We start from the raw sequence: 27,014 nt of genomic DNA on the forward strand, positions 1-27,014 counted from the left end.
GCCCCCCCCCCGGCTATAACATATTAAAAGTAGACAGAGCATAGAGAAGAGGAGGTGGCATCTCCCTTCTTTACAAATCCAACCTAAAAGTCCAGCTCCTTCAAAAAGAAATCCCAAATTTCGACAACGCCAAGACCCTTTTCACCAAACTCCTACTAAACCAGCACAAACATCTAAACTTAGTATCTATATTCCACCAGGAAACAACCTTAATACCCTAGAATCTATACTCCACTGGGCATCCCACTGCCTCTCCCAAGAAACTATAGTCCTAGGCGACACCAACATCGACTGGAACAGCATACACTCACCAAGAGCCACCAACCACATAAACCTATATAACTTCACTCGACTCATATACTGACCCACAAGAAATGACAAGACCACCAAAAGAGACTCCTTCTTGGATTGAATTCTCACTAACCAACCCAACACTGCCCACCAATGTGGGACACTACCTGACTCCCTTAGTGATCACAATCCAACTTTTCTCCTTTGGCACAAACGTAGATATACCAACCTATTCTCCCTGCTACAAACCCGCCCTTAAAAAAACTTCCCTCAGAGCAATTCTCAGAAACCCTAAAATCCTGCAACTGGGCCTCCTAAAAACCCTCCCCCTGGATAATTCAGTAGAATACTTTAATTCCACATTCCTAGAGATTCTAAACCAATTAGCTCCACTCAAAACAATTAAGGTACGTAGCAACCCTGCCTCTTGGCTAGAACAAACCACAAAGATCTTACTTAAGAATAGGGACAAACCCTGGAAAATATGGCGACAACACAAAACACCTGAAACTAAGCAAACCTTTTCTAAACTTAGAAATAAAGCAAAAAAGCAGGTCAAGTCAGACAAACAAAACCACTATATTTCCTTACAAAGGAAGCACAGCAACAACCCATAAAAATTCTGGGCTGCAGTGAACAACATTCTCCAGCCCCACACCACCACCAAACATTGAAGACATTGACCATAAGATACCTTCAAACTTCAACAACTATTTTACCTCCTCCATACTGAAACTAGTGAATGATATGTCACCCACAACCCAACCACAATCCCCAAAATGCCAAACCAACCCTCCCTTCTCACTCAGACCAGTACCAACATCAACCATTCAAAAACTCTTAGCAAAACTCAAACCAACCACCCTCACTGCGAACCATCTACCAGCCAAATATCTCCAAATTGCATCCAAGGCCATTGCCTACTCCATCTCCCTACTCATCAATAGGTCCATCTCTATGTGCACCTTTCCACCATTGTGGAAAATCTCATATATCATCCCCCTCCACAAGGGTGACCATTCTACTGACATCTCCAACTATCGCCCCACTGCGATCCTGTCACTCTTATCTAAGATCCTAGAAAAATGTATCCACCACCAATGCCTCAGCCACTTACTAACCAACAACCTATCTGAAACCAAACATGGATTCAGACCATACCATAGCACCAACACTGCCATTCCCCTAATTAACTTCTCAAATACCATAAACTCACATAGGAATCAAAGGAAACTGGTTTCTGCCACCTTCCTAGACCTATCCAAGGCATTCGACACAGTTTCCCATAACAAACTCCTTACCTGTCTCTCCAAGCTCAACCTCGATAACCCCTCCCTGCAATGGTTCAACAATTACCTAAGCAACCGCTCACAATCTGTCAAATGGGCCAACTCCACCTAGCAATCACTAAAGCTGATATTGTTCAGTATGCAGATGGCACAGCCCTAATCTGCTCAGCACCCAACATCCATCTACTACAAAGGAAAGCCCAAGAATCCTTCACTGAGTTAGAGAACTGGCTAAACAACCACCAATTGATACTAAACTCCAAAAAAAAAAAAAAAAAACACAGCTAATGCTATTCCACCCAACTAAACATGGTGACCCCCACCTTCACCATCCTCTCAGCCAATAGCACCCTCATCACCCCAGTTGCTGAGGCTAAACTACTAGGTGTCACTATTGGCCAACAACTTAAATACAATAACCACATATCCCAAACCATCTCTAAAGTCCATAAAAAGCTAGGATGCCTTATCGTACCAAACAGTTCCTTACCCCCAAGTCTAGGACTACCATAGCCAGAACTCATCTCTTATCAACATTGCTCTACGTCTGCCCAGTTCTAACCAAAATCAATAAAACTGACCTGAACAAACTCTCCACTTACTACAATAAAATAGCTAGGTTCACTGCCAATGCTAAATCACACTCCCACCACTGTCAATCCCTACTTAAGCTACACTGGTTAGAATTCCCAAACCTACTACACTACCACCAACTCATCATCACTCACCAAATTCTATACCAACCAGAGAGAACCCCTGCCCTAGCTGGCATAGTAAACTTCCACAACTCTGGCAGGGAACTACGATCAAGCAACAATTCCTTGATTGAAGTCAATCCATGTAAGAACAGCTCTGATGACGCCCTAGTCTCCCATAAGGTTGCAAAAACATGGAACACCCTCCCACCTGACCTCAGGATACAAAATCGTGCAACCACATTTAAGGACCTCCTTAAAACCCACCTCTATGCTAACCCTCTTTGCAATTGCAAAGACCCCCACCCCCCGGACTATAGACCGACTAACCCCTGAAGCCTCCGATGCTTACACTATGCTACCACCTATGTGCATTGTACATTTTGTAAATACTGTAAATATGTACCAACTTCTGGGTATCTCATGGTCATATATTGTACTATTATTGTAAGACTTGCGATCTCCTGATTGTACCATGAGTTTGTTCTTGCATTTAACTGTAAATATTGCAAATATGTACCTACTTCTGTGTACCTTATGTTCAATACTGTACTATCACTGTAAGATTTGTGATCTCCTGACTGTATTATAAGTTTGTTTGCATTTAACTTTTTTTTGCCTCACGTTAGCATTTTACCACTTGTTATTAACCTATGTATTTCACATTGTAACTTCTCGGAGCTTTTCTCCCCAGGACTCCACTGAAAATGGACACCTGTTGTCCAGTCCAGTCGGATTCTATCCTGGTAAAACAAACGTTAACTAAAATTAAATAAAATAAATAAATAAATAAAATTATTCATGTTGCTGGACAATCCAGGTGATATCCTGAACTTTGGTCTTAAGCTTAACTGGAAACATCTTGAAGGATTAACTACATTATTAACATCTGTATCCCACACAATTCCTTTTCTATAGTCAGAGCACAAAACTACTGATTTCAAAGTAATAAGTAGTTAACAGTGAAGTTTGGAAAGTACAAGTTCGGACAGCATGGAAAACCGTCCCTAGTTTCTGCTTTAATTATGGAGAAGCATAACTTTTAATTTTCTCAAGTAATTAAATATGCAATTAGTAATATGTCATTACATTAGATAACTTTGAATCTCTTTTACTGTGCTTCTTGCCTCTCACTCTACAAAAATCCAGCTGTCTGTCATGACATGGCGACTCCTCTTTAACTCAAACTCATTTCCACTACTCCAGCCAACCTCTGGACCAGGACCATTCACTTACCAACCACAGGTGGGAGAAGGGCAGACTTAAGGCATCCATTAATGACACCATCCCAAAAAAAGCCAAGACATCCCCCTATTTTAGAAAGAAAAGAAGATGAACTACAACAAAAACGTGCCCAAATGTTTGATATACTCCCTACCCACATTGTTTAAGGTCCCCCATATGAAATACAGCTTCTTCTATCCTGTAAATGAAAGACTGACATTGAACCTTTTATCCCTTTAATTTAATTTATTTATTTTTATTATTTTTCACATTTATTAATCAGGAAATCCTAATGCACAACTGCACCTTTTCAATGACAACTGAGGAGAACTGTCTGGTTAACTGACTTGCCCAAAATCATGTAGTAGGTAAAAGTAGGTGAAAGGAATCAAACCCTGTACCATGGACTACAGGAAGCAGTTCATGAAGAGCTCTGAGCCTTAGTCATCTGTACCATCTGCCAGACTTGCCTTCCTCATTATCCTTCTCCCCAAGTATTCAAGTCATTTGTGATGACCTCATACAAGTGCACTTACAAAGGAGAAAAACCTTCTGAATGACAACAGCATTCGCGAGTAAAAGTCACAGGATAAAAAGCATTTTTCGGGGGGGGGGCATTCCCCTGCAACTATGACATCCCCACTACTTATACAGACCAACACCAAGGTTGTGCCATCAGAGGAAGGGGGGGGATCTCTGGTATATCAGCAATTCATCCATCTGGGGAAAAGTTGACCAGTCACACACTAGTGATCTCACAAACTGTCATTTACAAGTTTTTCAAAAACATGCCCAATCCAAGCTCTGAGACAAAGTATCACTGATTAGAAGTCTGACATTTAGCAGTCTGCCATGTCACTGTGTATAAATCATGAAGTAAAAACTGTGAATGCTACATACAGACTATGCAGACCTTTGAAAAATAAGCTGTTCACACAGAATATTTAATTACAGTATACATTTGGAAACTAGAGTAGTAAATATTGTGCTAAAAGAAGTTATTTTCTAAAATATGTTTATTGAATATAGTTCTACTTTAATGAAAGAAACTGTTTTGCTACACCAGTGGTGACTAAGCTATAACGTTAACAGCTGAACTCTTGAAAGTATTTTTTACCTAATACAACAGCTAATGCTGAATTCATCTTTCACCTACTGGTATTGATGAAACTGTCTTAATGCATCTTTAACCACTGTGTTTCTGATAAGTAGTCCATCCTGAAAATAATCAGTTTTTGAACAATTTTATGCTCCACTGGATACCATCTGACTGTATCTATCCTCCTCCTTCTGAGCCTCCCATTCCTCTCCTACCTATATCTGCCCCTGCCTGATCCTGTTATCTGTTTCCCCCTCCCCTACTCTTTTCTCGGCCAAGCTGGTCTCTCTAACCTCCTCCTTCTCTCTTCCCAGCTTGTCTCTCTAACCTCCTCCTTCTCTCTTCCCTTATTCCTTCTCAGTCAAAGCTCTTCATCTTTATTACTTCCCTCCACCCTAGTTCTAACACCGAAACATTTTCCTCAAACCAGCCTCCTCTCTATTCCTGTCCTATATGTCCCCCTCCTCCTCTGCACTACCCTATCCTAGCTAATGCTGCTCTTGTTTGCCTAACCCTCATCCTTTATTTATATCTTTATTTTGCAGGTCCCTTGCCTTGCTACAAAGACTCAAACTATTACCAACCCAGGAAGAACATCCATTCCTTCTGAGCCCTGCTCATTGGTGAAATACTTCCCAGCAACAGTTCCCCTTAAGAACAGTGTATGTGTATATGCATAATATTTTAGGCCTGTCTTTTATTTTATTCTGCCTTCTATTAAAGTGGTTCCTGGTCAGCAACAACTCATCGCTGTGCACTCCCCACACCCCGCTCTCACAACCATTCAGTTTAATACTCCCTAACGACCTACCCAATTAGCTGTTTCTGCTCTGCAAGCTCCATTTGCCTTATAATTCTTCTGCCCCTCTACCACAGCCGCCTACCTTCACTTATATGTTGTGTCTCCACTCACTCTACCTGTCTTTCACTTCGGACACACTTACTCTTACTACTGCATAACCCTCTGCCTTTTTCCCCATATTTTCCTCTTCTAATCCACCCGCTTACCTCTCTGGCTTACCTCCATGCTCTGAGAGCAGTCAGTTCTTTCCCCCATAGACTAGTGCTTAAATCAAAGTAGTGGTATTATCATTACAGCTGTCCTTCCCCAACCTAGCTAACCTCTCTACAAACTTAGTAGCAACAAACTTACTGGCATCTTTACTTAAAGTAAAATTACAAATTTTAAGCCTGCATTAAAAGAACAACAAGCAGCTTGAAAGTGACAAAATTAGTCATTTCAAATTCTTTGAGCTGAAAATCAACGTAGTGGTATTAGCACTACAGCTGTCCTTCCCCAACTTGACTAACCTCTCTCCCTGATTGTTTTTCTTTGTCTGCTTCTCACGGATGGTGCAGCCCTGTTCCGTTCGCCCTTGCTACTGCTCGGGCTCACTTCGCTCCCCAACCCTACCCCTATTCCCACCTATCCCCAACCCTACCCCTATTCCCACCTACTCCCATATCAATTACATTTATAATCATACACCACACCCCCAACCACTCCTCACTCCCAATTATCCAATCAAATCATACCCATCATCCCCCACCCCAACATACTTAACCACACCCTATACAACACCTCCCCAAACAGCTACTGCTAGCACTCATACACACACCAGACTCACTCACAACAAAATAATATGTCCTCTGCTCTTATCACCCACCTTCTGCAACCACTATCTCACACATTTGCCCTCTTCTCTCTCCTCCTGTCTCTTCTCCTCCTACCACGCAGAATTCTATTTTACCCCACCATGGTAAACAGAATCCACTATCAATACCATTAAACCTAACCATTCACCTTTATCATCTACCTCTCTCCTGTCTATATCAAAATTCTACCTACAAAACTAGACCCCACTCATCCCATAGGCCAGACAAAATATTCCACAAACTAAACAAACTATCTACACCTACTACAAAAACTCTCATTTTGTGGTGACATTCACCAAAATCCAGGACCCAATAACTGTAACAGCACAAATTCAACAAACTCTAATCCTCTACATCTAAGACCTGCCTCATCTCTACTCCTCCTTCTAAACATTAATGTAAGGAGTATACTTAACAAAACACAGGACCTCCATGCCCTATTAGCCCTATACAAACCTGATATCATAGTATTAACAGAAACTTGGCTTAAACCTGAACATCACGACAATGAAATAACTGCCCCTGGCTACAACATTGTATGTAGACATAGGTCAGGAAAAAAGGGAGGGGAAGTAGCCATGCTATTCCAAACCCACCTCACAATTAAACAACTTGAATGCAACTCCCAAGAAGTCAAAGACATAGAATTAATTCTAGCCAGACAAACTTAACCCCAACAAACAAATAATTACTGCAGGAGGATATATCCCACCAAGCAATAATACTAACATACTGGAAAATCTACTTAACTGGTTGTCATCTTCCCTTCCACAAGAAACCATACTTTTAGGTGGCTAACATTGACTGGTCTGACATACCAGCCAAAATCTCTCTACCTACATTAACCTCCATGGGTTTACCCAAATTATATCTACACCCACAAGAATTGTTAAAACCGTGAAATGCCAGTCCATCTTGGACTGGATTCTATTAACGGACCCCACTCTGGCCCACCATTCAGGCTATCTTCCTGACAGTCTGAGTGACCATCAAGCAACATACTTAGTTAGGAACTGGTCCCACCAAATGGATCAACCCATTCTCAGAGTTGTACGTAACAAAAAAACCTTTAGAGCTCATGACCTAATTAACTCACTAAAATGCTGTAAGTGGACTCCCCTAAAACAACTATCACTAGATGAAGCCGTAGAATACTTTAACTCAACATTGCTAAAAATCCTAAACTCCCATGCACCACCCAGAACCACTAGAATCAAAACCAACCATGCCCCATGGGTATCAAAAGATACTAAGTCCTTAATGAAAGAAAGAGACAAAGCCTGGTCACAATTTCACAAGCACAAAACTTCTGCCCTAAGACAGAATTACCACGAGCTCCACAACAAAGTCAAACAACTAATAAAACTTGACAAAACTAAATACTATTAAACCATGCAGAAAAAACACACCAACAACCCTCAAAAATTCTGGGCCTCAATAAATAACCTATTACAACCAGGAAAACCTACCACTCCATCCCCAGTATTACCAAATAACCACAACAACATCCCCACCCAATTTAACAAATACTTCACTGAAACAATCCAAGCCCTAGCTGATACCCAAAACACAACTACGAACCCCACAACAACAGTAACCCCCAGGTTCTATGTTAAATCATCGAACGCTTAAAAAAGTGAACAATGATTTATCAAACCCATGTAAGTGAAAGCTTACAATCTCGAATGCTTAGAACAGCGATTTTTTTCCAAGGGAAAAAAATCTCTGTTCAACAAAAAAAAAAAATTTAAACATTACATAAAGTGGGGGACTGTGCCCCCCACACCCCCTACTTAAATATACCAACTCCGAGATTGCACTACAGTCACGAAAACGACAAAGTAACAGAAGCAGCCAAGCGATTTCTTTCCCAGGGAAAGAATTCACTTATATGCTGTTTTGTTATTTTGCCTTTATGTGCTTTCACGTTCGATCAAGATGCATACAAAAGAATGCGTCTTCGATCATTTAATAGGAACCCTAACCTCCACGCTTTCCAATAAAAAAACTACTTCCCAGTTTTTCCCTGAACCCAGTCCCCACTAATACCATTGCTAAACTCCTCAAAAAACTTAAACCAATCACATTAGCAGCCGACAATCTACCTGCTGATTTCCTACAGATTACAGCAGATGTTATAGCCTATCCCGTGTCCATCCTCATTAACAGGTCAATAACAGAATGCAAAGTATCCCACTCTTGGTAAATATCTCGCTTTATACCATTGCACAAAGGGGGTCAATCCCTTGAGCTTACCAACTACCACCTTATAGCAATTCTATCACCTTTATCAAAAATATTAGAGAGAGTAGTTCATACCCAGCTTATGCATTACTTCCTAAAAAACAACCTACTATCCACATCCCAGCATGGCTTCAGACCTTCCCATAGCACTACCACAGCACTGCTTTCATTTTCCAACATTGTGAGTCACCAGAGAAATAACGGTCTATTCGTATCCTCCATATTCTTAGACTCATCCAAAGCCTTTGATATGGTTAACCATAGTATGCTCCTAGAAAGGCCTAGCTACCCTTAACATAAGCTGCTCCACCATATCTCGGTTCAGTAACTATCTATCAAACCATCAGCAGGCAGTTCTATGGCAAGACCAATTGTCACCCTTACTACCAGTAGCCATAGATTTCGCTCAAGGGTCCATCCTCGGACCCTTGCCTGTCCCCCTTACTACCAGTGGCCATAGGTTTCCCTCAAGGGTCCATCCTTGGACCCTTGCCTGTCCCCCTTACTACCAGTAGCCATAGGTTTCCCTCAAGGGTCCATCCTCGGACCCTTGCCATTTTCACTATTTACTAACCAGATAGCCTCATCCTCACTCTCTGCTCCTATAGTGCAATACGCAGATGACACTATTATATGTGCCGCACCCATCATGAATGAACTAAAACTCATCATCCAAAATAACTTTATCCTAGCAGAAGAATGGTTCACTAACATCAAACTTATACTCAATCCCAAAAAAATCAAACTTATTCTCTTTAGCCCTGGTAGAGCTCCTCCAGTAAACAATGATTTTGCCATAAAATCCAAAGATAATACACTAATCACCCCAACAACTCATACAAAGTTATTAAGCATAGAAATTGACAATAATCTGAAATTCAACATACATATAGCCCAAATAATCAAGGTGGTCAATAAAAAGATCGGACGCCTTTATAGGAACCGACAGTTCATGACTAAACACACCAAAGCTACTATTGCAAAAACCCATCTGTTATCCATCCTCCTTTATGCCTCCCCTATCTTAACCAACCTTCACCACACCAAAATAAGCAAGATGGAATCTTGCTACTGAAGCCACTCATAGGTCCCATTACTGTCTAGCCCTCAAGCAACTGAACTGGCTTGAGCTTCCACAGCTCCTCCTGCTCAACCAACTCACAATTGCCCATAAGCTCTACTACCTTCCTAATAAAACCCCTGCCCTTCAGCAACTAATTCACCCCTACACCACCTCCAGAACCTTAAGATCTACTAATCTGAACCACATAAATGCCATTAAACACAAAAATGAGGCTGGGAAATCTCTCTTTGCCTGCTCTATTGCCATAACCTGGAATGCACTCCCAAATCACTTAACCTTTACAACCTTTACTTCCCAATTTAAAAAACTTCTTAAAACCCATTACATAAAAAATTGGCTTTGCCCATGTCAACCCCCCCCCCCCCCCCCGTTTAACCCATACCAACTCACTGTTGCTGGGATTCTACTAACAACAAAATGGTGGCTCTCCACCTCCCCTTCTCTGCTTTAATGATAAAGCCCCTATAGTTCTATGCAAAAAAAAAAAAAACTTTCTACAAAGTACTTACTCTAGCTATTTTAGTATTTATTCACTCTTAGTTATTTTAAAAAAAATGTTAATTTATGCTAAGTATGCTCAACTTTAAAGAGTTCCTATATGATTTATCTTGTCAGTGTGTATTTGTGGTATTCTACTGTATTTGGTGCTTTTCTACCAGGGCCTCTGCTGAAAATGGACCTGTGCCCACTCAGAATTTCCCGGTAAACAAATGTAAAATAAAAATAAAAATTATACAAACAGTGTGTATTCAGATTAAGTAGCCTGGAATCCATATGGTGTACCTCATACCACATCATGGTCCTGGGGTGCAGCCACTGTAGCATTAACATAATGCTAGCTGTAATTTGTTCATTAATCCCAAACAGAATATATGCATAAAGATTTTTATTCTACCTTTTAAAAATCTGAATTCCACATAGAATAGTTATAACTTTTCACATAATGTGCATTATAAAGAGTACATGTATTCTGGAACAGTAAAAAAAACATTTCCAAAACAAAATTTTCGCAAGATATTTCTAAACTATTTCAGAGAACTATTCCACCTTCACTGAACTCCAACACACCCACACAGACACACACACACTATAGGCTAAAGACTTCTGCAGTGCATAAGCAATATGGTGGGAGCCAGCTGCCAAGCTCCGTTATTTGTGCACCCATCTCTAATGCTTCAAATTGATAATTTACTAATTATCTCCATTTTTCTTTATTTAACTTATCTTCCTTTACCACATTGTTATGACTCTGCTTTATGTGCTCCATCCATCCTGCTTAGTTTTATTCTACATGTCTTGTTCAGTCTACTTGTACCTAACAGTGCTCTCTGGGACACCCGTCTACCTTTTGTCTAACTTTAATTTTCAACTGGTCTAAGTCTGTCGGGGACATTTTACAGACTGTTTTAGCTGCCTGCTTGACTCTTGGGACATACTGGACACTTGATTGCACCATTTGCTTTCATTACAGACCACTATTTAATTAGCCTGATAGCAGTATGTTCCGCTGACTTTGGTTAGCATACCATTTATGTTTTTGGTGACACCTGTGGGCAGTTTTGTCCATGCATGTTTTGCTTCACCTGTCTCCTCCTCTGGTTATGGCATTATGTCTTCCGGAATTCCCTTGGACTTCATCACTTCTTCTGCAATATGGCACAGACGCCTGGAGATGTTAGCTGCTGCAGGACTTCTCATAGGATGCACAGTTATAAGGTTGTCAAGCATTACTGGAAACTGTGCTGCTGCACCAAACACCTGGGAACCATCGCAATAAGGGTTTAACTGCTGGAGGACTTCTGCATCATTCACCAGTCCTTAAACACTTCCTCCATTATCTTTACCTTACAACAGCAATAACTGGGAAGCAAAGCTCTGATATGTTGACTTTACTCTGTACAGTCTGGATGACTGCTGCCTCTCCTTTTATTTAAACATCTTGCTCAATGATGACTATTTTTCAAGTGCTTGGTACATAACTTTTCCCCAGTGACACTTAACCACCCCCTTGGCTACATTCACATTTAGACTTGTCCCCTCAACCATCTCCAGTCTTGGGCTTGTTGGCTGGAATACCTTAAGGCCTTGGTCTGAACTAAGAGTTAAATGCTGGTACTAAGCTGTGTGTTGCTTTCCATTAGCATTGTTCTTACTTTGTAATTCTAAAATGTTGAATTATCTGATGTTTGTCTTCATTTTGATATGCACTTACATTTTATTTTGTGGTGGTGCTGCGGTAGAGTTGTCACATCACAGTAAGACGTCCTGTTTGATTCTCAGCTAACGCATCTTCTGTGTGGAGACATGCGTGAATGGGCATACCTTCGTTGAAGGTTGTGCGTCAGAGCTGGCAACTCGGCACGTAAAAATCTACTGCCAATCATTAGCGGACCAGAGTTCCGCTGTGGCGACCCCTAACCGGGAAAAGCCGAAAGACACAACAACAACTACAATTATCTTAATACTTACTCAAATTAGTATCATAGCATTACACGAACATTTAACACTTGCCTGAATTTCATCTGTTTTGTAAGGTGCTTTGGGATAAACACTAAAATACGGATTGCACTGACTTCTTGACTTGTATTTGTGAACAATATTGGACATATCCTTTCTACATTTTTACTAATCTAGAACTACCACTCAGCTTTGTTGTGATTCAAATTTAATGTTTGTATTAACTTTAGTGTTCTCCTGGATCTGTAGAAAGTCATTCAGTTACAACATATTTTACCTTGCCAACTGTTAATTTTGGTTGCTTTTGAAGACTTTACTGTATATTAATTTTGGAGAATGTATTTCACATTTCTGATATTATTCAGTGATCTACTGTTTGCATTTTACATGTATTCTGTTTTAACCTTTTTCAGTAATTCCTTAGATACCAATTTCTTACAACTACTACATTTTTTTAAACTTCTCTTCTTAGTTCTTTGTGGACTTAGTGATCGTAGTATTATTTTGATCCTCTCACTTGCCAAGGGTCCTTCTTTTGGCTCCCCATCTCTCCTAGTTGTAGCCCTCTAGAATTGGCTTTATTGCCAGCAGAAGATACCCCATTCTTAAACATAAGGACAGTCACCATATACACCTTACCAGAGAAGATTCTGGGTACAGTGACAGTTAGTCATTAATCAATAGCATCATAAGCATCATCATGGAAGAAAACATCCTACTGTTCTACATCACGTGGGGGGGGGTACTGATTACTCCAATAATTCCTTATAACACCCACTGGGAAGACAGAAGGGATGAATTCTCCACCGGTTCATATGCAGATGTTGTAACAGAGTTCTTCACCTTCAGATTATTACATTGCTTATTTCTGAAGCACTGATATGAATACAAGTGAAGCATGATTTATAGTAAATTGATTTAAAAAAGAAATATAAACACTATTAAAATATATGTACTCTGAGTACCTCGCAGTGAATGCACAGAAACAGCAACACAAAACAGAGCAGCTTTATCATAATTGATACATGCAGTGACATTTGTAACCTATGCTGCGGGATGCATGGTCTGCTATCACTGTTCATATGACATTCTATCTCATCTTATTTTTTTTTTAATTTCATAACAGTATTATTGCTTGTAGAAGTCATGCCTGCGTATTTACTGTCTCCTGTTCACTGTTGTCACAAGGAATCATATAATTAATAATCACCATCTTTAACTGTTTTGCAAAACAAATTCTTTAGAAGTGGCGTGCAAGTATTCATGTACTGAATGTCCTTACTTGGTAAAATTAGTAAAAGCAGTTATTTCAATATTTCATGACTTCATGCACTGCATTTGATTGATCATTTTTCATGTTTTCCAATTTATTATTAGATTAAAATATGTTGTTTGACTGATGTACTACATATCAGGTTATTTTTATTTTGTCATACATGGTAATTTGTGACTTCAGAGACAAAAAAAATATCATCATTTGTGCAGTGTTAAGGGTGAAGTGGCAGCCGTGCTCATTTAAATGGCAGGATGCTCATTTAAATGTGCAATATTATCATTACTCTTTTTCCATGAAAAGTCATGAAATAGTACTTTTCAGGTCTAGGTAAATGCCAGCTGTAGGAATGTTAATGAATACAGCATTGATGTTAATGACTGCACTGTCATATCACGTCAGACAGATTTCTTTCCACAGCTCCCTGAGGTTCAAAGCAGTAGTATTATAGAAACATAATGCATACAGTTTTAAAGTGTCCCAACCTCACACACACACACACACACACACACACACACACACACACACACACACACACACACACACACACTTTATTTTCTGCTACTTTTTCCTCTCCTAGTTAAACCAATCAAAATGTTTATGAAGGTGAAATGTTAAGTAACAGAACTGTGAATGTTAATTCACAGTAGTTCAGGATCAAATGAGTCATGCACATCTCCTAAGTATAGGCTAGGTAACGGCAGAAGTGATTTTGAATTGAGGCTGTCATAAGAGCTGTATAGTGAGCTGGTTTGAGGTCATAACCTAATTGATGGAGGTAACCCTGCAGGCACTGATCTGACAGTGTTTTGTGAATGCAATCAGGACCTTGAATTAGAGGTTCTGGTAGATTTAAATAAACACAGACGTGGCCTGCATGAATTCTGTTGTGATCGTCTTCCCCTGACTAGTTACATTACTTTTCCAAGAAGCACTTGGCACTTGGAGTTTCATGCGATCTGCTCCAAGTGCTTCTTGGGAAGTGACAAGGTGTGTCAGAGGAGAGTAGATAGGCAGAGATTATACTGTCACTTCTACCGACTGTTACATAATGGAAATGTTTTTCCATTTTTTATGCATAACATAAGGCAACTTAGAATGCGTTCCTTTAAAAAAAAACTTGCCAATAATAGTAGCTGCTGTAATACCTCTGCTGGTTATCTGCGATTGGTTTCACTGGTGTCCCACCCAAGAAGGAGTGGTTCTAAAACCTGGAACCACAGCACTGCTCATACTTTCTTCATTGTGGTACTGGTACTTCCAAGTCATGGCAGCACTTGTTAAGGAACAAGGCCGCGCTCCAAGCTGGTCTGATAAGACCACCAAAATCATGCTTTACCTTCTGAAGGATTTGTACCGGGAAAAGATCAAGACATGCACAAAAGGCACCGACTGTAAAAGAAATCAATATCTGTCAGGATATGGCTGAGCATCTGCAGACAGGGATCACCTGTCCCAGCCAGAAGTGCCATCATAAGTACAACAACCTGAAGAAGTAGGTGGACCAGATGACTGAGTGGGTAGATAAAGGCAAGAAGACCAGAAATCCACAGCAAGTATAATTTTTTTTTTGGGGGGAGGGCACATTTAAACATGGATAAAACATTTAAGGACTTGCATTACTGAAGGTATTTGGTAGATCAAATATATGTACCTGCAAAAATGCATCTATACTGTTATTACAATAATGCTACAGAAAGCATAACATACCTGTATACAGAACTACATCAACGCAGAAGTATATAAAACTTGTGATAACAATAACTGCCTGTACAAATGTAAATGTATGTATGCATTGGTAAAATAATTATCTGCATAAATATGTCTGAAAGGCACAGGTACACATCTGCATAAGTATTCTAACAACTAATTTTCTATCTAATTAGACAGAAAGAAAATGTTTGCATTATCATAGTTTCATTTCTTACCTGAGGAGCTACTGAAATTACATGCAGTCAATTTAGGTAGGCCAGGAATTATTTAGTAGTGCATTAGTTGAATAAGAAAGTCCTTTCCTTTCAGAACTGTAACTGAACATGCAACATGGCTGAAGTCAATCAGGTACCACATCCTAGTCAGGCTGGAGGTTGGGGGAAGGGGGGTGTTGCTGCACTGTGAAGTGAATGTCCAGCACATATTTCACTGAGAAATAACCAATATTATTAACTCTGCATTACTTGAGCATTTGTTTTAATATCACCTTATTATGCTTAAAACTGTTCACGAAGAAAACTATGAAGGGCAAATTTTGAACAGCTCAGGAAATGAAAACTTCCCTAACTTGCAACATTGCTCTGTGTGTTTGCACATTCATGCTGAACCAAATTCAGACTGCTATGTGCAAAGTAATAACATGAAAAAGCAGTCCACCAGCTATCTACTTCTACTAATGACAGCAAATAGGAAATTACCAAATTATGAGAATTCAGACAGTATTATATGTTTGAGCAACTGCATGGTTAAGCAAATAAGGCAATGAATATACCTACTTAGAAATAATAATGGCAAAAATGTGAAATACAGTTAAACAGGAATTCTCATTTATTCTTATTACTGCTGAGGCAGAGATAGGGTGGCCATGGTGGTGCAGCGGTTAGCGTTGCCGCCTCACAGCAAGAGGTTCTCCAGTTTGATTCACAGCTGGGGTGCCTTCTGTGCGGAGTCTGCATGGCCTCTCTGTGGTCACGTGGGTTTCCTCCGGGTGCTCCGGTTTCCTCCCACATCCCAAAGACATGCTGTAGGTGGATTGGACACTCTAAATTGGCCCTAGGCATGAGTGTGTGCGTCTGTGTGCCTTCTGTGGAAGGTTGGGCACTGGGCTGGCAACTCAACACCGTAAAACTCCACTGCCAATCATGAGCGGACAAGTGATCCGCTGTGGCGACCCCTAACCGGGAAAAGCCAAAAGAAGAAGAAGACTGCTGAGGCAGAGATCAGCTTTAACAGGAGACAGAAGGAGCTGCAACTGGACAGGCTGACAGAATCCTCCTGTAAGCTTGGATAAATTAGTCTATGTTAATTCTCTGTTAAACTGTTTTCAATAATAAATATACAGGTAAATAATTAATAGTTAAGTCATACAGAATTATCTGAAGCAATGCAGTGAATCCAGTACATTACTGCAAGCAAGACAGATGACAATGTGCAACTGCAGTACCTCTGTCTTTAACTCATTTTATTACTGTACTGAATGAGAAGGAACAGACTGCATGCACTACATTACTGCAAGCAAGAGTGTAACAGATTTCAGTATACAACTGAAGAAAAATAATGTCATTAAAGTGTGTAAGCACATTACTGAAAACATTTGTAACTGAAGGAATAGCTGGCATTCAGTGCATTACTGCAAGCAAGATGGATATAAGTGCACTATTTAGGCCCATCATTGATTTTATAAGTTGTAATTATTTACGATGGGTGCTTTTAATACAGTATTTCAAACTAATACATTTCAGGCAAAATTGTGATAATTTTGTTTGTGTAGTAAACTGTAACATGTAAAACCCCATCATTGCTTGATATCACTTGTCCTGCCATTTAAGCATAAGCACTTCCCATACCATTTTATCCCAAAAGTATGTATAAACACTCCTCATCATGCCAAAATTTGTATAAGCACACCCCGTACAGTTTGAAATAAAACTAAGAATAAAGACTCCATATTTTTTTTTACTTCAATAAAGACTTATAAACTTAGAAATGTTTAAAGTAAGACATCTGACACTGTGTAACTTGGTGTCATTGTACTGAATATATCTTCTCTCCTGTCTCCCCTTTCTCTATTTTTGCTATTTTAATTATGCACTCCTTTTTTTATAACTACAAAATCCTTTGAAGCGACCCAGGCATGTACCTCCCAGGTTAGAGACTGCTCACCCTCTAACTGCCAGGTGTTATCCTTGCAGGATCAGGGTAGTGGCACCCTCAAGCACTCTGGCTCGTGGCACTCTGGAAAGCCTCACAGAATGGGACCTTCGGAACATGGTTGAAGATGTGCTGGAAGGGGCAGATGTTCATAGGATTCAGCTAGATGTGGCTTCACTGCAGCAGGTAGAAGACATGCTACCTAGCTGGTACTGAGCACTGCACCACCCCAGGCCCCTAACTCTTCAACACTGGGGTCCTCCACTGCTTCCCATCTGGCAGGGGAAATGTTTGAGGCTCTGTGGGTTCGGACTTCTGCAGGTGCTTCAGCCCTCCTTCCCTTATACTTTTTCTCCTACATTCTTTTACCTATTTCCCAATCACTCTACCCTCTCATATAAAAAAAAAATACAAACAAAGAAAAAATGGGGATCTATCCCCTGACAAATGCATTCTGCCCCTCCCACTTCCTCTAGTGCAACCCTCTTGATGTTTCCCTTCTATGTTTCCCTTCTTGCTGTGTATCCCCCCTTTTCCAAACTACTCTCTCTCCCCCTTTCTATTTTTTAATGAAACTTTCAGGGTGCACACATAAGGATATCCCTATAAAAATATATTAAACCCTTCTATCTTTTTTTAATATCAGTAATAAAAGCTGCACAGTCTACAGCTGGCTTCAGGTATTTTAAATATGCCTTAGCATAGCCACATCCATCCCCAGTATCCAAACATATACAAAACACTTTGAAGTAATAAAAAGTTCATGGTTTTCACGTAGTCCATCAAATTTCCTTAACTCTTGACTTTGCATACTTTACGTATTTGCTGTAAGGGGTGAGTTCTTCCAAACACCTTTGCTTTTCCTTATTCATTGCACATTTTCTGCACTTGCTTATTTCCATATAAGCACAGCATCGCTTCTCACTTATAACCGCTACACACACGTGAACTACTGACTATTAATACCACCATTAGGGTTTTGGTGCCTATCACAGTGCGTGTAATGTGTTTTTGAACATTGCTCTTCTCACCTGCCTGTGCCCATACAGATATATAGTAACACAAGCTACCATGCATGCTCAGCACAGTCGCATGCATATTAATGTAAATGCAAGTGCATTGTATATACATAAGTTAATGTTTTCAAATAAGGCGACGTGCTTGAAGCTGTTAGTCTGTTCCACTATTTTCCTCTTCTATCTCAGTTTTCACTTTCTTCTGATTTATTTATTTATTTATTGCAGTTGGTTTACCAGGATAGTCCATTGGGCCATTGAAGAACCCGTTTTCAATGGAGTCCCAGGGAGAAAAGCTCCAAAAAAGAAAATAAATGTACATTAACATTTGACAGTAAATATGTAGGTACATACTATAAAAGAACATAAGCAAAACATAAATGTACTTAACATTTGACAGTGACAATCTTGGTACAGGCTAACAAAGGAATAAAAGCAAAACATAAATGCATTTTAATGAACAAACATAGTAGATGAATAGAGTAGAATTTGTTAGTACAGGGCAAAGGTAGAGTTGGTTATGTAGGGTGGGTACAAGAGCATTCCCATTGAGATGCTAGGTGTAAGAAAAGTGACTTCTTGAAGGTAGAGTGGCTAGAGGTAGTGTGGATGTTTGGTGGTAGGGAGTTCCAGAGGCGAGCAAGGCTGAAGGAAAGGAGGTTTTTGCCTGGGGGATGAGTCGGTTTGTGGACCTCTAATAGATTTTGATTATTAGACCTTAGAACTCTATTTGGATGGTGCATTTTAAAGGCAGAGGAGAGGGAGGGACAATTGGAGGGGTTTAGAATAAGCTTGTGAGCTAGAGTTAGTTGAGTGTAAGCAAGATAGTTGGGAAGTTCTAACCATTTTAGTTTATGGAGGGAGAGACAGTGGTGAGTGGAAGACTTATGAGTGGTAGCGAATCTAGCAATTTTGTTATAGCAAGAGGTGAGCTGTTTTTAACAAGCACTGAAGATTAGTAAGTAGTGGGGCACCATAGAGGAGGGAGGGAATAAGGAAGGAAGTAGCTAGAGTGATTTTAGTGGTGGTGTGAGGTAGGCATTTTGTCTATACAGCATGCCAAGTTTTGATGTTTTTTTTGATGTTCTTTGTAGGTGGGAATTAAATTTTAGTTGGTTGTCAATGTGGACCCCAAGTAGTTTGGTCTCTGACACTATTTCAAGAGGTGAGTTATTTTGACTAGTAACTAAGAGTGAGTTCATGTTGGGGGGAGGGAGTTTGGAGGGAGTAAATAACATTAATTTGGTCTTGGTGGCATTGAGAGCTAGATGATTGCTTAGCATCCATTGCTCTGTGGAAGAGAAGGCGTCTTGAGTAAGTTTTTGTAGGGTGGAGATAGAAGAGGCAGAGCAGATGATAGTAGAATCATCTGCATATTGGATAATGCTAGAGAAAGGGATAGATTTGTGGAAGCCATTAATAAAGATATTGAAGAGTAGAGGGCCCAATATGGAGCCTTGTGGAACTCCGGTAGGGGTACTTAGGAAAGAAGAAGTTGCTTTTTTCCATTTTACAGCTTGATTTCTGTTGGACAGATAGCTAGAGAACCAGTTCAGAGAGGAGGAGGATAGGTAGAGTTTGGAGAGTTTAGTTAAGAGCAGGCTGTGAAAGATAGTATCGAAGGATTTGGAAAGATCAAGGAGTAAGGTGGAAACAATTTGTCCAGAGTCTCGGGCTTTATTTACTATTTCAAGGAATGAGAGAAGGGCAGTCATGGTGCTATGATTAGGTCTGAAGCCATGCTGCGTGGGGGTTATAAGGTTGTTGTCTAGGAGATGAGGAAGGAGTTGGATTTACACACATTTTTCGAGGATTTTTGAAATGGGGGACAGGATGGCTATGGGACGAAAATTGGTAATGTTATTATTGTTACCACCTTTGTGTAATGGTATAATAAAGGCTTGTTTCCAAATTTGGGGAACTGTGCCTTCTAGTAGGGAGCGGTTAATTAGGATGCTAATTGGGTAGGCCAGACTTTCGGCAGCAATGTTAAGAAAGTAAGAAGGGATATTATCAGGAGCATTGGTACATGGTTTCAATTTCTGGAGGAGTTTCTTAATAGTAGTAGTAGGAATGGGATTTAAAGTGAAGAGAGTGCAGTCGGGCAGCGTTGAATTTTGGGGTGGTATGGATGAGGATAGAATTTGTATAGAAGAGGGGGTAGAGGAACTGGTGGATTGGGAGTAGGGTGTTGCTGTAGAGATTATGGGGGTGAGTGATGGGGTATTAGAAGATGGGGAGGAGATAGAGAATGAGGTCAGTTTTGAAATAGAGTCAATAAAGAAGGAATTAAATTGGGTACTAAATCTAGTTCTGGAGCATTTGGATCTGGGGTAGGAGTATCTGGTTTACTGGGGTGGAGGACAGTGGAGATTCCTTTCCAGAATTTTTGAGGGTTGTTTTTGTTTTGGTTTTGGAGTGTAGAGAAATAGCTTTGTCGATCAAAAGAGATGTGTTTCTTAGCTTTATTGTGGAGCAGTTTGTATTCGTTGAGGAGTGGGGTTGTCTTATGTTTTTGGTAGCATGCCCACACTTTGTCTCTTTGTCTCATGAAGGATAGAGTAGTTTTAGATAGCCAAGGAGCTGATTTAGTTTTTATTCTCTTGGTCCGTAGGGGAGCTTGGGAGTCAAGTAATTTTAAGAATGTTGAGTTGAAGTATGAGACTGCGTTGTCTAGAGGTAATGTTTTTAGACAAGTCCAGTTTACTGCCTTTAGTGAGTTTGAAAAGGTTATTGGGTTGAAGTTTTTTTGGTTGCGGATAGTAATGAAGTTGTGGGTCCGTTGAAGGATAGTGGGAAGTCGGTGGGTAAGTGGTCACCTAGTGGGTCGGGAAGGATGCCACTTTTGGTGAAATAGTGGGGATGAGAGACTAGAATCCAGTCCAGTATACTCCCATTTGAGGGGTTTTTGGCTGGGTGAGTAGGCAAGTTGATCAGTTGTGAGAAATGGTAGAGGTTGATATTAGTGGTGTTTAAAGGAGCTTGGATAAGGGCCTAGTTAATGTTTACGTCTCCAAGGATTATGGTTTCATTACTAATGTTACTGGATAGCCAAGAAAGGATAAGTTCAAGTGTAGAGATATTGTCACCTGGGGGGATATAGAGGGAAGCTATACATATTTGTTTGTAGTTATGATTATTAGTTAGGATGATTTCTATCATCCGCTGCCATGACAACTGTTCTCTCTGATACTCAGCTTTATTATCCTAAGTGTCTTCAGTTTTACATTCCATTTCTGTATTTGCTGAAGTTCTTGTTTAAAGTCTGCCTGTAATGCTACATTATCTGCATACAGCAGCTTTGTTGACCTGTCCCCTCCAGACAGTTTGATAATGAAGTCCATCACCAGTATGAGCAGTGCTGGGCTCAGAGCTACCCTGGTGCACACCCACTCCCACTGGGAACCCTTCTACGAGTCCAAACACTGCTTGTAATTGAGTCATTGAGTCCTTGTACATAGTCTGCACTAATTGTACAAATGCTTCTGGCACTTTAAACCATCACAGAACTGCCCAAATAAGCTTCCTTTGCATCTTGTCTCATGGTTTCTTGAAGTCCAGGCCCATTTGAACTCTTTTCTCATCTCTACCTTCCTCTCATGTCTATCTAACTGCAAATACTGGGTTGGTTGTGCTGCATCCTTTTTTGAATCCGAACTGCTCATCTCCCATCTTACTTTACACTACAATGTGTAATCATTTATCCTCTCCATCACTTTCATGCAGTGTGTCAAGAGTTTGATACTTGGCACTGCAGTAATTACTTTGCTGCACTACCGAATTGTATTAATGTGCCTGCTCTGCTCCTATCCACAGTAATAACTCATAGTCTGTGTCGGCAGTTTAACTGGACAAGACAGTTTGCATCAATAAAGGCCTGGAGCTTCAGAAGACAGAAGGGACTGGTTGTTGGGAACATCAAACAACACAAGAAGGTACTGATAGATGATACCTGAATATGACAGGCACACGAGTACATAATAGGCTTGTAAGGATTACAACTACTGTTTTATTTCAGCACTGAAACTGGGAACTTTACAGCAGTAAATGAAGGAGTAAATGTGGATGGTGTAATCAATAGGAAAAATGGAGTCTGTATCAGTGAAATCATTCTTCAACAAAGGTACATGGAACACTGGCCTGGGGTGTAGAGGGGAAGAATGAATCCCTCCCATTCCCTCTATGTCCCTGAAAAGAGGGGACAGACAAGGAACACATTACCTTCTTCATGGCAGAATCAGCCAGAGACTACAGGGCTTGTTGCCATGGCAGAGGTAGAGAGCACAGAACCCCAGAATCCCCTTCTATGGTAAGCACAGATGGATAATTTGAAATCCCTCACTCAAAAGCAAAGGCAGGCTGGATATAAAATCAATCATGGCAGAGCGGATGAGAACATAATCTGTGCAACATGGTAAAGGCAGATGAGAAATCTGGAGATAAACACAATACAGAATGTCCCCCATGGAGATGAGCACTGAACAGAATCTCCCCCATGGAGATGCGCACAGTACAGACTTCTCCCCCATCACTGTCAAAGATTAAGAAAGCATACAGAATCACCCTCACTGACAGAGTCAGACAGGGAGTAGGGAACTACCACAAACTCACCAGTTAGTGGAGGACACATTTATCCTGTGAATTTAGAAAGGAAACACAACATCTCCAGTCCTTCACCAGTGGTAAAGATAAACTGAACAGATTGTAGAGATGTTATCCACTCTCCCAGCACAGACCTGTAGAGAAAGCACAGAATCCCCTATGGCAGAGGTGATGAAAGAATACAAGATCAAACATCCACAACACAGCACTGCTTGACAGAAAAATATAGAATACTAGTGGCAGAGTTGGAAAGGGATTACTGAAAAAGGGACAGAGTACACAATTAATCTACCTGGATGGACAGAATGTACAGAATTATTTCACATGTAAACTTGAACAAGAAGCACAGACTCCTTGATGCAGGATGAGTTGAATCAAGGGCAGAAATTGACTATCCATGGCACAGTTGGGAAGGGAGCACAAGGCCAACACAATTTTTGGGGGGAGGAGATTTAGTACAGACTGAAATATAAAGGATAGTTGAAAGAGCAGGACAAAAGATGAAGAAATACGTTAAAAAATAGAAAAATTAGGAAAGCTGGATGGAGGGAGAAAGACTGCAGAACTAAACCTCCAAGACAGATGTGCAGAAGTACAAAGTTCCTAGACCAACATTATATTTGGAAGGGAGTCTAGAATCCCACAAGTGCAAAACCATTGAAAGCTAGAGAACATTTCCCATAATGGAAGATCCAAACCTGAGACCACCATCAAGGAAGACATGGACATTTCAGCCAATAAGCAGCAGCAGTGATTCTGCTAGACAGCAGTACAGGATGGTAAGTATGTACAAAGTCGCCGTCTGCTGTTGGCACCTGTCCAAATGCTCGTCGCGCACATCATTTCAGTGTTGCATATCTGTCAACTGACTTTTTTTTTTACACAATGCCTCTAATTTTGCCTCATATTTTTTTGCCCTGTGCTTTATAAAACTTGATTTTCTGTTAAATCTCTGAGGATTAAGTTCAGTCAGTAATGCCACATATTAGACTTTCATACTTCTTATTGTTCAGAAAGTGTATGTTGATGCAAAATATGTTGTCCTATTAACTTTGTGTTCAAGTGAATTGGAGTAATATTTAAAAATTGTCCCTGACTTTGGACCTTTGTCCCCCCATTATTTTTTTGTCCAGAACTCTCGAACAAAGAAGTTGCGAGGTATACATTGCTGCAAGTGTAAGAATGCTAGTCCAGCAGCTTATTCCTGCTATAGAAATGTAACCCCTCCCATAAAGTAACATTACATTTATGCTATCATACAGCCTTCAGCTGTCAACAGTAACAAAACTGATTGGTGGACACTCCCCAAGAAACACAACCAGCTGCTAAAATACTTATTCCTCAGTGATTCAAAGCCCTTCCACTCTAAACATTTGGTGTTCATTTCAAAATTTACATCACAAGTAAGGGAACACCGAAAAGATTTAATTTCCCTTCACTACTGGCCAGTTAAGTCTGAAGTACAGGTGTGCTTAAATTCAATATCCTTGCAACCTCAGCATCACCAATGATATAATAATGAAAAAAAGCAATTTGAATATAGCAAATGCAAATAATCTTCTTTTTTTCTATAGCAGTACTGTAGAACACATTTTACTCCCCACACATACGTGTCATCAGTGTCGATGGACTCTCCACGTGCTGCGCCACCTTGGATGGACTCCATAGCAGTCGAATACAGTGCTTTTTGGCCAAGGGGTCGTTTCTCATCTGACGTACTCCGCGTGCCTTCAGATTGCCGTTCTCGTTCTTGCTGATCAATGTTATGAACTCCCAACAGTAAACTGTAGTCCATGATCTTAAAACTCTCGAGTACCTGTAAAACATTTTGTGAAAAATGGACATGAAGCAACAAAATTATCCATAAAGTGATGCTCTGAGTTCATACTTATCAAACCATGCAGGTGACAAAAGAAAATTTACAGAACCAAATTTTACATCATGAAATGCACTACAGTCAGCTAAAAATCAGATTACATGACAATTAAGTACAATAGCAGCACTGCCTTAAAGAACGCTCTCCAGTCATACAAGCTTACAACAAAAATTCAGTCTATAGTGGCCCTTCTGCTGTGGTTACAGATGGTCAGGCTGGGAAAACTGTAATAAAAAATACACAAAGAAAGCACAAGGCTGTTCACCACCTTCATTTATTTTCAAGAACACTACAGTCTGAAACCTTGCCCATTCACCTTGGTTGGTGGATGTTTTAATTTGTCATGGGAAAATTCTAAACCTGCTGTTTTTTAAGAGTGACAACTCCAACCCAAATATATGTACATTTCACGAAGTGGTGGTCATATGATGCACCAAAAAATCAAACAAACTAATGCTGTAGCACTATTCCTTCTTAATCAGTGATCTGCACAGCTCGCTCCATGATGCCTGTCAGCTGCAGTCCTATAGTGTCATCATACAGCACTGCCATCCTGCTGCCTGATGTGTCAAAGTCCAAGCAGTTACAACACATAGTGGAAAAAATACACACTGTATCAGCTGATCTTCAAGAGGGACATCTGTATTGGATTTGGACAGTCCTCTACATAATAAAATATCAACTGTTAAAACTCTTTACTGAATCTGTTTCAAAGAATTGGTTGGTCAAAAAAAAATCTTCAATGAGTGGGGACTCCTAACCAAAAGCTTATAATGGGGGAAACCTCCCCCTTCAAGTTAAATATAAGTAAATCCAAGGTCCAAAGTCCAAGGTCACAACATTACAAGGTAAGTTACATTTACTTGGGGAAATTTAAGTGTTTTGTATGAACTCGTCTCCAGAATACACTCATGCTTGGCACTTGGAAACCAACACCACCTGATGTTCTCTTGTATAGCTTCCTTTAAATATCTTGAGAATGGAAGTACAATCCCTATGATACACTCATGATATCCCTCCACAGGAGTTACAAAATATGGTCAACCCAATGGTACCCATTTTTATTGACATTCCTATATGGTTCTACTTGCAACAGGAACTCACTAAATATGCTATCTACAAAGGATCCATGCCATATTGCGGGAATGTCTAAAAATCAAATCTATTACAATCAAAACAAAAATAAAGAACCCAACAGAAAAAAAATGCACAGCGAGGAAGTCAGCCCCCATCCACAGTCATCACACTGCCCTTACATACATATTCAGACTCTCCTGTCTCACAATTATGGTTAAAAAATGTCTCTTCACTGTATTTACAGCATTCTGCCCCAATAAAAATAAATCCACAATAAAAGTATAAAGAAATCAACACAACTTTAACAAAAATCTAACTTTTAAACAAAACAGAATAATCAAAACCAACAGTCTACTAAAACTGAAACTTAACCCTCATCAAATAACCTAACAGATCTGTAACATTAGCTATCTAAACTCTACAAACAGTATACGATCAGCCTCTCAGTCTCCCCACCCCTACAAATGTTTTCATCAGATTGTTGCACAAGTCTACTGTTGTTAGAGAAAAAAAAGGGCAAAACTAAAACCCTGCCTTGTATAGACACTTAGATACTCCCAGATCTGTAGAAGTTTGTGTCGGTGCACCAACATCAAGTCACTGTCTGTTGTGCTTTTTTTCTATAGTTGTTCAACGATGGAGTTAGTGTATATAAGTAAGGGGGGTAAAGCTACACACCTGAGGTTGTGTGTGTGGGGGGGTTTGCCTCTCTGAAAAAAAAAATGGTACATTTGTTCTGTAGAAAGGTTTCTATCAATTGTGATTGAATGAAGTGAGTTTTCAATAAACTGAATTGATCATTTGTGATACAGTGAAATGAGTATTCCATAAATGACATGCATGCATCTAAATTAAAAGCATGAATTGGCTCTTTCTCCCCTTGTACAGTATTTCACTTAGCTTTATCAGTGCTCAACAAGCTGTATTCGGATGAAGTTTAGCAATGTTTCCCTTAAGAATTCCTCCTTCTAGCTCTTGCATCTTATAGGCTTTCACATTTTTTGGCCCAGGAAAGATGTCCTTAATGAGGTGTTTGCACCCTTTCTTTCCTTCCATTTCCATTGGCATTATAAATCATTGAAGTCTCTGGGGTTCACGTACTTTTTCTGTATACTGTCATTTGTAGTTGCCCTCACTGCCCTCCTCTGGGACATAATCCTAGAGAGTCTTTGGGAGTTCACATCTCTTTTACTGAGCAGTCTGATAGGAAAGAAACTGATACCAGTGACAGAAACAGATAGTGTAAGAGAGTCCTGCAGCTAGCAGA

At 40.1% G+C, this 27,014-nt stretch overlaps 1 protein-coding gene across 8 annotated transcripts in view; it reads right to left on the reverse strand.

Annotated features, from left to right (window-relative positions):
• The window catches only part of PIP5K1C (phosphatidylinositol-4-phosphate 5-kinase type 1 gamma), a 1,117,364-nt gene that overhangs the window by 184,692 nt on the left and 905,658 nt on the right, over window positions 1–27,014 (reverse strand). For all 8 annotated transcript variants that reach the window (XM_044053870.1, XM_044053872.1, XM_044053871.1 and 5 more), the window contains one exon: window positions 24,405–24,610. In XM_044053870.1, the coding sequence (XP_043909805.1) occupies window positions 24,405–24,610 (206 nt within the window). The remainder of the gene's footprint in view (window positions 1–24,404; window positions 24,611–27,014) is intronic.

This window comes from Protopterus annectens, chromosome 13.part0 (genome assembly GCF_019279795.1).
Source record: "Protopterus annectens isolate FY-2018-M chromosome 13.part0, PAN1.0, whole genome shotgun sequence".
Classification (NCBI taxonomy): Eukaryota; Metazoa; Chordata; order Ceratodontiformes; family Protopteridae; genus Protopterus; species Protopterus annectens.